Source organism: Hipposideros armiger, unplaced genomic scaffold (assembly GCF_001890085.2).
Source record: "Hipposideros armiger isolate ML-2016 unplaced genomic scaffold, ASM189008v1 scaffold_404, whole genome shotgun sequence".
NCBI classification, from domain to species: Eukaryota; Metazoa; Chordata; class Mammalia; order Chiroptera; family Hipposideridae; genus Hipposideros; species Hipposideros armiger.
This window is the reverse complement of record NW_017731754.1, coordinates 1,125,819-1,139,394: the sequence shown is the minus strand read 5'-3', so window position 1 is coordinate 1,139,394 and position 13,576 is coordinate 1,125,819. Positions and strand designations below refer to the sequence as shown.

At 39.9% G+C, this 13,576-nt stretch overlaps 1 protein-coding gene across 1 annotated transcript in view; it reads right to left on the bottom strand.

Moving 5' to 3' along the window:
- The window catches only part of SLC22A3 (solute carrier family 22 member 3), an 88,812-nt gene that overhangs the window by 45,927 nt on the left and 29,309 nt on the right, over positions 1-13,576 (bottom strand). The window contains exons 2-3 of the mRNA XM_019663783.1: positions 3,014-3,117; positions 443-597 (exon numbers count right to left, since the gene is read on the bottom strand). Of these exons, the coding sequence (XP_019519328.1) occupies positions 443-597; positions 3,014-3,117 (259 nt within the window). The remainder of the gene's footprint in view (positions 1-442; positions 598-3,013; positions 3,118-13,576) is intronic.

Below are 13,576 nucleotides of genomic sequence, written 5' to 3'. Positions count from 1 at the left end.
GACTTCAAGAAAGTCAGGGTAGTCGGTACCCAACGGCCACACAGAACAGACTTGGAAATGTTACTACTTTTCTGATCTCAAAATAAAAACACAATGTCTTAGTCCTGTTATCTCTAAATCTGTGGCTTCTGTGGAACTACTGAAATTTTAATAAAAACTAATCTGTAATAAAGCAAAGCAAAAAAATAAAAATGTGAGAACAGTATGGCAGGACTAGAAAGTGGTTCATCCCAGTAGTATGTGATTTTCCATATTTGGTCCTGGTGGTGTTTTAATTTCTCAACAGTCAGAATCTTGCCTCTGTACCCTCCTATTTGCAGAAATAATTACTGTTGAACAACAAAGCCTCTCCATACTTACACAAGGAAGGCCCACTAGCCGTCACTTCTCACCCACCTGACCCTGGTTCTCAAACAGACAAGGAGACGTAGCCATGTCTTACCAATCACGTAGCAAGTCATCCATGTCCCCTTTCCAAACACGCCTTGTAAGAAGCGGAAGACCACAAATACAGGGAAATTCGGTGCAAATGCCACCACTACACCAGTGACACCAACGCCAAAACAGGATATTAAGTAAATGACTATTCTGCCGTACCTTTTTGAGAGAGAGAGAGAAGAAAAGATCACCTTAGACATTTTCTTCAACACAGTGGAAAAGAATATCATTGGAAGGTCGTTAAAAGAGGTGCAAGTACAAAATTTTGTCCTCTGCACCTTCATTGTTACCGTGTAAAGGATTGCTGAAAATTCTCCATTTTGTTTTACTGCAAAAGCAGGGCAAATAAAAACATGTGCCTCTGAAGTGACCTTATAAAACTTAAAGCACAGAGTGCATCCTTTGAGGTTGCAGCTTCAAAAACAATGACCCTATGTGTTACAACTGTTTTTACACACACAACCTCCCTGGTGGTAAGCTTTGACACTTCCTAGCATTTTGGTGGGTGGAGTCAGAAGGAAAACGGGGTAGAAAGAAGCAGCAACAGACGTTATAGACAGAAGGCCTGGGCCCAACCATCCACTAAGCATGTTGGGTAAATGTCTTAAGTTCACCAAGACTTGGGTTTTGTTGCTTTACTTGTGTTGTGTTGTTTCTGTCTTTTTTTTTTTCAACCTTTCTACTGTGAGGTTGTAGAGAGACTCAAATGAGATGCTAATATGAAAGCTCTTATAAGCTATAAAGTTCACAACCAATGTGAGTTGTTCTTAAGTTTTGTATTCTATTTTCACCATTTCCATAATATGATTAAATAGCTTAGGAAAAGGAAACGGTATTGTGTGCAATACATCTGAGAACCTGGTGTTAAATGGTTTGGTATAGCTGTGCCAAATTATTCGCTGGTGAAAGTATGTCATCAAGGACGTTTAAGAGATTTGTTTTGATGGCATTTTCCCATAAAGTTTCCATCAAATCCACACATATATCATCTTGTTTCAGTCAGTGGAGTGGGGATAGAAGCAGCCTTGGTTTATCTAGGTTTTTAAATTCCCTCTCTGCCCTTCCTACACTGTCCTCTCACAGATATGTGGCCCATTAAATTGCTTCTTGTCCTTTCCTTCAAGGAAATAAAGAAGAGAGGGCACTGAATGGTTGGCACTACATGAGGCAAAATTCTTCATGGGTCTGTCCCCTTCTCACAAGCACCAAGGTGCCTCGGAAGTTAGATGCTGTCTCCTCCTAGAACACAGGTAGGAGCACTGACCCTCCTTTAGTTAAGTGGCTTTAGTTTGAAGATATGTTTATTGATTGTGACAGAGAAGCATGCAGAAAAAACAAAAGCTAATGTTTCATTTAGGGAGAGTAACAACAAAATTAAAGAAATACATGCTGAAAATATATAACTCAATTCCAAATCATAGCCAGCTAGGACAGAAAGTGCCATGTGGGGGGATACGAAGAAAGGAAAGATGAATCGAAAAGGCTAGAAGTAGAAACAATAGAAGACACAGATAAAAGAGAGGAAAAGGGGAGAGAGAGCATCATACACAAAGGGTTAAGGAGAAAGTCACGTGCAAAAGAGGAATGTGGAGGATAGCAAGAGAAAAATAAGACACAGACGAAGGGACAGAAAAAGAAAGCAAACGTTCTACCCATTTTAGCCCTGGTCTGGTCAAACTCAGATCATCAATTGGCTACAGGACTGCGGGAGTTTTATTGTCTTGAATTAGCTCATTAATTGTTGTCAGTAGGTCTCTAAGAGGTACCCTTAGCACTGTCCAGTGTACACATGGTCACAAGGACATACCCAGTCTGGGCTAGAGGGACCAGAGCATTATTAAGCCAGATATAGCCAAGGGCCAAAGTTCCCCTATTCTTGTCCTAAGGGATGGAGAGAGAACTATTAAATTACTACAAGTACTTTCACAGTTAGAATTGGGATAAAGGAATCGTTACACATAAACACAACATCATCAACAATGTCTGAAACAGGAATAACTGAATAGAAAGCATGACCATCTTAAGTATACACATTCACTGTGTCTGCCATTAACTGGTATGTTTATGAACATTAAATCACAGGTAAAATTCTTAATGGTTTTTGAAAAAAAACCAAAACCTTTTTTTCACAGAGTTTTAAATCTGTAAAATAAAATACAAGGATTTTTTAAAAAATTAAATGAAACAGATTTGGAAGGGTCTGACCTCTGACTAATCAAACCACAACCAGTGAGTTACTGACGCACATAGAATCAACCCCACAGTGTCCAGCCAGCCACCTGTCAGCCCCACACAAGGAAGTCACCACCTTGATGGTCTCAGTTTCCACTCAGGCGCTTTCAGACCCACTGGGAGCAACCCCATCCATTTGTACAGTTCAAGGAACAAGCGGACTCAATTTAAGAAGGAAAGAATTAGTCCAGTCAAACCAGTGTGAATGTCATGAGGAGAGAAATAACATTGTTTTCCGTGTTTAGTAAAACTGTTTTTCTACAAGTTAACATAAAACATTTTCATCTCCACACATACGCGTTGTGTTGTAGTGAAGGGAAACGGTTGTCACGTCGGTGCCTACCTGTCTGCAGCATAGCCTAAGGTGAACGCTCCAGCCAGGAAGCCCAGGTTCAGGATGGCTTGTGTGAGGTCCAGCATCCAAGCATTGACACACACGAGGTCAAACTGGGAAAACAAAGAAACGCACAGGAGACATGTATCAACGTTTATCCTCAAGGCACCTGATCTTATCTGTTGTCTGGATCAGTGATCTTTAAATATTTTTGCTCACATACTACTAAATAAATTTTTAAAATCTATCCCATGCATATTTTTGTTGATTTATAAATATTTTCTTTGTCAGTTTCAATAACAGTCAAGGGTGTTAATTTCCAGTAAGTTATAAATACTGACATTTTCAAATACTGTTGTTACGTCATTTGTTCTGCTGTATCCAGCAGAGTCTAAACACCATCGCCATTTGACACCAACTATCATCTAGCAAAAACATTTCTTCAATTCTCTAAAATTTGGCATCAATTTTTTTTCTCTTTGAATTCTTATTTTCATTCCTACATACTTAAATGCTGATATTTTATGTGTCAATGTGCATTGTGTTAATGGTGAGGAAAATAAACATTATTTATTTATGTTGTTTATTTACCTCGCTATACTTTTGTGTGTAATAAATTATATATATAAATTGACATTTAATTAACAAAATTTTTTTCCTGACTATTTTAAAACGTAGTCTCTAAATATTAAAATTCTTTTCAATTAGGTTATAATTACAGTTACTTTTAGACCATAATTGGTAGAAACATAAGATACAAGCATTATTACACAGGAGTTAAAACTTTGTTGGACAGCACCTCTCCATTTCTAGAAGAATACTCAAAAAGCCTAGCGTTTTCTAGTTCGTTCATGTAATCTGTGGATGAGGATTGTTTATTACTAGAACAAATTAGGGTTCAACATCAATTCTATTCCTATTTTTCATTTTTAATAAATTTATGTGCCAAGAAAACTTGTCTGTATGAAAAAATTAATGGGAATGGAGGGAGTTTAGCTACAGCAATGTTACTCAATTCGTTTGCTTCCTTCTCAGTTATACGCCAGATTCACATAGCAATCTATCATCAAAATTATTTTTACTTTTCTATAGGCCAACTTGCCACTTAAGTCTGTCTACAATCTCGCTATAAGGAAAGAATTGGAAACCACCAGACTTACAAAAATTTATTTAATCAAGTCATTAGGGTCATTTCCTTTCTTAATACCAAAACCAATATTCCAAATTGTCCCACTGTTTGGATCCCAGAGATTTTAAAACCCCAGGTCAGTGCATCATCGTGAGATGGGAGAGAGGCGGGATTCCTTTTGCCAAGTGGGAGCACACGAGGAATAAGTAGCTATGTCCTCCTCACACGAGTATTCTCCAGCAGATTCATTTTGACCATGAGTGGGTTGAGGCTCTGAAACTTGATTCCCTTTAAGGTATCCAGGCCTCCCACCCCTGTGAGTGCCTTTGCATACCTCCAAATGGCATGCGTACCCCAGCAGGCCACTGAGTTGTAGCATGAAGAGAAAATCAATGTTGTTGGGACAGGAATTGTGAGTAGTCTCATAAATACACATTCAAAAGTGTAAACTGTCATATTTATTTTTAGAGCCCAACTCTTTCTTGGTTCTACAGCTAATGAATTGTCACCTGAATAGTTGGGGGAAAACATGGGGGACAGTAGTAGTTAGCCCATCTCCAGAGCTGCTGATGAGATCAATGGAGATTAAAGATGTACAACAATTTGCATATATATGTAGTAATAGTAATCGTGGAAATCTGAAAGAGTTTTATCATCAGTGTAAGCACCGCTTTCTCAAGGCACAACAATTTTACTTTGTTAATTTGCAGATGATTATTTATCTGAAATCGTTTCCCATTAGAATTAAACATGTAAAGAATGCAACTAAAATAAAAGTACAAAAAATCTCAGAAAGCAGAGGCATTTTAACTGCCAGAGAAAATATTTTGCTTCAGAAAAATACCAACCAGTGTCAAATATAAACACCCAAAGGGTAGAATTTGCTTCTCCCAGCTGTACTTCAGATAATTGAATTAGGGACACAGCCATGCTCTCCGCAGATGTCACAGCAAGGCTTAACAAGAGCTATCATTTTAATGCATTTGTTCAGGTGGGTTTTTTTAAATTAAGTTTACTGAAGTGACATTTGTTAGTAAAATTATATAGGTTTCAAGTGTACAATTTATAATACGTCATCTATCTATTGCATTGTATGTTCACCACCCAAAGTCAGCCCTCCTTCCATCACCATATATTTGACCCCCTTTACCCTCTTTTACCACCCTCTTCCCCCCTTACCCTCTGGTAACCACTAAACTACTGTCTGTGACTATGAGTTTTTGTTTTCATTTGTTTGTCTTGTTCATTTATTGCTTTCAGTTGTATTGAGATTATCATGCTAAGTGAAATAAGTCAAACGGAAAAAGTAGAGAACCATATGATTTCACTCATACGTGGGATATAAAACTTACATCTTTTCATGAAGCCACATCACATATTGGATGTGGCCTTAACTATATAAGCCCCAATTACTTCTGCTCTTCAGTTAATGACACACCATATCCATCTACTTTCTTAGTTTAAAACTCTGGAATCCGTTCTTGATTTCTCTTTTGCCATCACTCTCTATTCCATTCTATCAGTAAGCACCTGCAGCTCTACCTTTATGTTCACCACCTCCTCTATTACCACTAAGGGCAAATCTTCACTAATTCACCTGGACTCTCTGATCTATCTCTAACTAGTTTTCCCTATTCCATGCATTCTCATTCACAATTCAATTAACTGCTGATGTCTTGTTTTAAATATGTAATTTAAAATTTTATGGGTTTTTTTTTGTTATTGTTTTTGTTTGTTTGTTTGTTTTAGCTGAGCCATCCTGCCACCTGTTGGCAGCTCAGCTCAGGCCGGGACTCGAACTGCTGTTGCTCAGGGCTTGCACTCTTGAGCGAGCTCTTAACCAACTGAGCCATTCGGCTGGCCCAAAACTGTAATCTTTAACATGTCCTATGCCATGACACTCTATATGAGCTGTTACACTAGCTTTTAAACCTCCAATTGTACTACTTTTTTCTCATACAATTTTCTGTATCCACATTGGCTTTTGAATTGTGTAAATTAAAATGCCCCCAAATATTCTTTAAACCCACAAAATATTCCTTAACATAAAACTGATTATCTTTTTCACTCCCTAAGAGAAATTGTCAAAATGATTTTTTCATACTTCATGTTCAAATAAAATTAATTTAAAATGTCTAAATGGTTAAAATGCTATAATTCAACATTTTCTAAAGTACCAGGATGCATCCAAAGTACTATAAGGGTCACATATTGTCTGCCCTCTGTGCTTTGTTCTGCATCCCAGGAGCTGGAGGTGTATAAACCACATTTCCCAGAATCCTTTGCTAGCATGGTTCTGTTTAGGTTCTGCCAGCAAGAGGGGCTAGTGCAAGATCAGAAAGCAGGCAGGAGGTAGTAGGGACTCTACTTCTGGTTGTGGCAGCAGCTCCAGCTCCAGTCGCTTCAGGGCCAACAGTGGTTTGTGGCTGAAGCAGTCAGCCAGTGCTTGTAAACCACTCCCCTCCACATGGAGGCAAAGGGATAAGCTATGGAGCAGGTCAGCAGCTTCTGCAAAAACTGTCCTTCCTGGGCCGGCCGAGTGGCGCGATGGTTAAGAGCTGGCTTGGGACGCCAGAGGGCCCTGGTTCGGATCCCACATGTGAGGGCCAGTGACGCTGCCCTCCACAGCTAAGATGCTGAACAACNAATAAGTATATAAAAATGACTCAACATTTTGGAAACAAAGCTATTCAGACTGACAATGGGAAAAATAAAAACAGGTGACACAGTCAGCATGTACATCTCAGGTCTATTTATCTGCACATGGTTTGTGAGCACAGGTAATAAATACTAAGACATAAGTCAGAAACAATGCCAAGTACACAGCACGAGTCACAGCTCCTTGATTTTTTTTTTACTCTAACTACAATTATACTTGGGAGTGGCTGATTTGTACTTGAAATCATACAACAATTAGCACAAAAATGAGCCAACTATTTGATCATTTTAAGTACTAAAAAGGAAAAGAAAACGACACGGGATTCATCCTTTGAAACATTATACAGTTTACTGCTAATCATCATAATAAAAGTTTAGCTGCCTCAGGGCAGCCAGTTAGCTCAGGTGATTAGAGCGCAGTGCTCATAACACCAAGGTTGCCAGTTCGATCCCCACATGGGTCACTGAGCTGCGCCCTCCATTACTAGATTGAAACAACTACTCAACTTGGAGCTGATGGGTTCTGGAAAAACACACTGTTCCCCAATAAAAAAAATTAAAAAATAAAAATGTTTAGCTGCCTCTTATGATTCTTTGGCTTAGGAAAGGGAAGGCAGCAAGAGACTTAGGGACTTTTATTGGTGCAAAAATTAGTTCTATCACATTGGTTTGGCATTTTGAAAACAGTACCAGGGGATACTACTGGAAATTTTTCTCAAATACAAAGTGACATTTGGCAGCTTTCTGGGCTGTAAGACCCAGTGGAAAAGCAAGATGAACGTCATGAGCCATCTGACTGTAGGTTGGGTGAAACAGAGAGAGGAAAACGATTCAAAACTAAATGATTATTAATAATAATAGTAATAGTAATAATAATAATAATAAATCCTGCCATGGGCTTAATCATCCCTTTTGAGGAAAGTAAACACATGACCTTCTCTATGTGATCCTGGACAGAAAGACAGACTACCCTCCCCCGCCTCTGGTGTGAGGGCGTGACATGGGGTCCTGTTAACTACGGGACCTCTCCCAGCACATCTGGATTCCATTCCTTTTTAGAATCTGCCATCTTGAGATGTTAAGAATTTCTTGGTATATGTATTACTGTCCATGAGGCATTTCCTGAAGAGGAATTTTAGGATGTAGAAAAGACTCATTACATATTACAAGATTTCAGTTTCTGTCTTTCAAATTATTGGTAGCACTTTTTCTCCACTTGGAAACCACAGCGGCCAAAGATTTTCATAATCTAGTCAGAACATGGAGTAACATGTACACCTTTTAAAGTCTGCCAAAGCCTATATTTTCTAACAAGAGCACACTCTTATGACATAGTCAGCCACACTGACGAAACACCAGGAACAGTGCCACATAAAAATCAACTTCTCTAGAAAAGGAAAACTAGCCTACAGAATTTAAATCTTTGGTATTTTTCCAGTTTAATTTGTGTCTTTTTTAAACTTCTGAAAATCATTGATTTTGATATGAATATCAAAAAGCCATATTCCAATCCTATTACCACCTTTCTATCTTCGCTACATCATTCTAGAATGTTCTGAACCTTAGCTTTTTTTCACAACGTCAAATTCAGAGACACTGAATGGTCTTAAAGGTCTGTGCTTTCCTGTTCTGATATTTTCTGATTCTGTGAACATGGAGTGAATGTTAGACAGAAACACCAGGATACTCATATCACTAAAATAATTACTGCTACATGAGGAGAGAAACAAACATACAATGGAAAGTTTTAGAGAAGAAACATAACTAAAAACCAGTAAGAAAAGCAGAAGCTATTGCCAGCACAAGTCAACAAATTACCACAAGGTTAAAAGTGGTAAACTGATTCAAACAAACAAACAAAAGTCTCCTAGCCAAACCTAAGCTTCTCAGTAGCCTATGCCGGTTTTTTGTGTCTTGTGTTCCTGTCTCTTTTGTTTTTTGTTCCCTTGGTGGTTTGTATTTGAGAGCAAAAATAAGTGGGACTTGACAACACATTTGTTTTTATAACATTTCCAATTGATGAAAATCAAGAAAAGAGCACTGAGGAACTACTTAATCCTTGGAGAGTTTTGGCCAGGAGTTTTTGGTAGAGAACTTGAAGGAAGTCCAGACAATAGGATTATTGACTAAGCTCTACCTGGAGAGCACAGCTTTTTGAAAGTTTCCCTGATGTGACTGTAGAGTTTATAATTATTTAACCCAAAGTGCTGACAACACTTGATTTTCTATTTAACTGAAGAGTGCGCGCGCGCGCACGCGCACGCGCACACACACACACACACACACACACACACACACACACACAGCCCAGCAGCGCCTTCCCCAAAGGCCTTAGGGTGCTTCAAACCATCCTTACCCAGGGGTTGGGCATGCTAGAACGAAGTCACGAAGGGCAGGTCAGGACTGGGATGCCCTCTGAGTCTATCTGCTCCAGGGCACAACTACTATCTCCTCCAAGATCGTCTCTAGTTTGTCGTGGGACCTGAGCCCACATTACGATTAGTTGTACAAGGCCCCAAATTGAAAATATTTGCTTCTTAATGAATTTTAAAAACAAATTGTTTTTATTGTGATTACTTGGAGTTATTGAAACAAAACGTGTGGATGGAGTTCATGAAGACCCCATTTTAAGGCCTCTTAAAAAATGTCACTGAGTGTGGCCCACTGGACACACAATAACCAATTAAGCAGCACACGACATGTGGCAGCTTTACCAACCTGGCCATTTGATTCTACACATCCAGGTGAAAAACTACACGGATGACACCTTATTGTAAACACTATGGCAGGCTTCCCATCTGGAATCTAGTAGCTGAAATAGAGTTTTACCTACACCTAACATTTACTTAACAATTAGTTGCTTTGTATACACTATCTCATTTAATCCCCCAACAACCTCATGAGATAGATATGACTATTATTATCATTTTACAGATGAGGAAACAGATTAGAGAGACGAGGAAACTAGGTGGTGGTGACTTACTAGTCAGTAGGTAGGGAGGAGACTGGACCGAGGCATCTGGGTTCTGAGTCTACCCTCTTTGTCATCCCAGGTCTCCGTGGCCTGTGGCCACCACCACCTGTCCCCGCCTCTGCAGCCTCGTAGAAAGAACTGCAGCTTTTAAAAAATTGCCAAAATATCCATTCTATATTTAAGCAGGTACAAGAAAGCATTCTTAAACTACTTTTACTTGGATAGATGTATAGTGCAGCAAATATCCAAAACTCTTTTGTTTTGAGATTTTTTTAAAAACCCTTGTCATTTTCCTTTAAATAAATAGGCATTAATAGTTACCTAGACTTAATTCAACAATCTCTCAGTGAGTTGCTGCCATCATATTTTTGCCAATGGAATACTGTCTCACGCTTGTTCTAAATTTTTCTGCAACTGGTATAATGCAAAAAAAAAATGTTGGTATCATACAGTCTGGGTTTTCTTTCTCTTGAAGCATTGCTCTAGCAGTTTTCACTTTACTTTTACAACCAGTAGCTTGGGGGGTGTGGGGGAGCATGGTGGGAAGGTGCAAACTCTTGAGTACAAGAATTATACCTCTTGGTCTTAAAATTATGTTTGTTTTGAAAAGAAGTTTCTAGGGTACAGTGTCACCTTGACTGTTTGTCTTTTTCTTGACTCAGACTAGAGCAGACATCAGGAAAGCAGACCATCACTGAGACTGCACGAGTTATGTTGAGACTGACAGGGCATGTCAGAAAGGCCTCCAGGCTGCTTCTGTGCACCGAGTGGATCTGTTTGCAAGCCCCTGTCTCACGTCATGTCCAAGGTCCTGGTCTGTTCTGACAAGTTTCTGGAGAGAGACGCTGCCACCAAGGTTTAAGGTGACCATGTGGTCTTTCTTGTGGTGCTGTCCACCTACCNAAGAATAAACTTTCTATATTCTGCCCTTACCTTCCCCCAGGGACACAGCATCCAATAACTAGCCGTGGTTACCTCCAGATGGAAACAATGAGCGTGAGAACTTGATGGGAGAAAACCAGCCATGCTAGGTTCTGTGCCACTCTAGACATATGGTGATCCCCCAGTGTGGACGAAGGCATTTCAGTCATAAAAAACAATCACTAGAGGTTGTGGAAATTAAAAATTGATGGTTGGAAGAGAAAAATTCAGTAGCTAGAGAAACAGCTGAAGGGCAGAGTAGTAAGTAAACCAATTCTCCCATGATGCAACACAAACAGACAAGCAGATGGAAAGTATTACAGAAAGATTGAGAGGTATGAAGGGAGGAGCCAGAAGGGTAAATATTCATCTAAATAAATTAGAAAATCCTCCCAGAACTGAGAATGTGAACACTCATATTGAGAGGGTACGCTGCATATCCACCAGAATAAATTTTAAACACACACACACACACACACACAAACCTAGTTACATTGTGGTACAATTTAAGAATAACATGGATAAGGAGAAAATCTTAAAAGCTTCTAGAGGAAAAAGACAAGCAGAGGTTACCTATCAATCAACAAGCATCAGGTTGGCCCCAAGCATCTAATCAGATAGACTGAATACAAGGCAAATATGCTACAATGTCTGCAAAATTCTAAGAGGAAGTTATTTTGAGTCTAGAATTTTATACTCAGCCAATGCCACTGAAAAGAAAAACCACAGGCTAATTTTCCACCAGGCAAGAACTTGAAGATTTTCAAAAATTTATCTGAAAAGAAAAAACGAGAGAATATACTCCAGCAAAAAAGAAAAACAGCTCCTAAAGATACAAACAGGGCTGAGAGAAATACCAGAGAAATGCACACCTGTTCCTGCCTCTGTGAGGAACTTGGCTACAGCTCAGAGAGCCAAAATCGATTCCCTTGAAGCAGAGGTAGAGCAATTGAGATCTGAACTGAATGGGATTGGCTGTAAATGCAAGAGAGCCTCCAAGAAAGAATTGTCTGTGGGGTCCAGAGCAGTCCGACACACGAAGAAGGTGGGACATGCACAGATCTTTTGACAATGAGCTGGCTTTAGGAGAAAGAATGGGAAAGAAGGGTATTTGGGCAAGGTGATGGGCAGCCCAGGCTCAGACAGAGCAAAATGCCACCAAGATTCAGATCTGTCTGCAGCATGTGGGGTGCCAAGCTCAGATTTTAAGTTGAGGAACTTAAAATCCCACCCATTGGTGAATTTCTTACTCAGGAAACCAGAGGCATCAAGAGAGCTCAGGACAGAGGGAGGAGGAAGCTCTAAAGGAGAGAGGAAGGATCTGGAAGGTTGCAAATGGAAAGACCCAGAGCAGATGTGCTGGCACCGGGACAGAACAAGATTCCAGGGAGATGAAAGCAAGTCCAAGAGATGGAGAGGGAACCCGGGAGTCGAGTCTGCAACCACCGCCTAGAAGAGGGGGACTTCGCCGGCATAAAGAGGCACCATTATGTGATAGGAGGCTTTGGAGCCTCACTTCTCATATAAGCTGTTCTCCAAGGTTAAAAATAGCTGTGCGGTTAAGCAAACTTCGAAATATTATGGAGAGGTGTCCTTTAAATGCATGGCTTTGTGTCTGAGCTTGTGAAGTTGGGAGAAATGAAAACACTCAGTCCCCTTTAGTAATAATAATGCCTTGTCGTGTATTAACTTATGCACTTTATGACTCACCCTCAAATCTTAGAAGTTCAAGAGGTTTTATTTCTTTGTAGTGAAGGCAGGCGGTTACTCATCTTAAAATGTTTACGATTTCTCTAAAGAACCGAGAATCACTAAAGATGAGAGGAAGATGAAAGTCAGAATTTGTGCAGATCTCAGGGCAGAGAGGGGCCACACAGCCTGGGTTCTTGGCTCCACCACTCCTCGCTCTGTGTCCTTTCTCAATTGTCTTAACGTCTTTGACCCTTTGTGTCCCTATCTATAAAACGAGAGTAAGACCTGGAATGATAGTGTAACAGATAACATATGCCCAATGCCTGATACATGTTGTGTCCGATAAATGTTACCAATTGCATTATGATTAGTGATATAATGATGATGACAATAAACAGTACGACTGATGACTTTAAAATGTGGTCTCCAACACTGGCTGCTCGTTAAAAATCACTTAGGAAAATTGAAAAAAAAAAAAAAGCCTGAGCCCCACTCCAGACCAATTAAAACAGAATCTCATCTAGTGAGTAGCTGAGGTTGAAAATCACTGCCATAGAGATTATCAGCTATTTAGATACCTGCTGTGGGGTAGTTAATTCTTGCATTTTGTACTGGCTTGAATAACATCCATCTGGAACCTCAGAATACAACCTTATTTGGAAACAGGGTCTTTGCAGATGTAATTAGTTATGATGAGGTCATACTGGGTCAGGGTGGGCCCTGAACCAATGACTGGTGTCCTGGCAAGAAGAGAAGACAAAAACACAGACATACACACAGGGGGCGCTATGGGAAGATGTAGGCAGACATCCGCGTGATGTGTCTACAAGCTAAGGAACACCAAAGATGGCCTGTGTATTTATTTGCTAGGGCTGCCATGACAAAGTACCTCTGGGTGGCTCAAACAACAGAAATTTATTTTTTCACAGTTCCAGAGGCTGAAAGTCCGAGATGAAGGTGTCAGCAGGGTTGGCTCCTTCTGAGGGCCTCTGTCCTTAGCTTGTAGACAGCTGTCTCTTCCCTGTGCCCTTACTTACACAGTCGTCCTCTGTGTGTGCCTGTGTCCTAATGTCCTCTACTAATAGGGTCATCAGTCATTTGGGTTAGGACCCACCTTCATGACCTCATTTCAATTTAATTTTCTCTTTGAAGATTCTGTTTCCAAATGCAGTCACATTCTGAGGTACGTATAAATGTG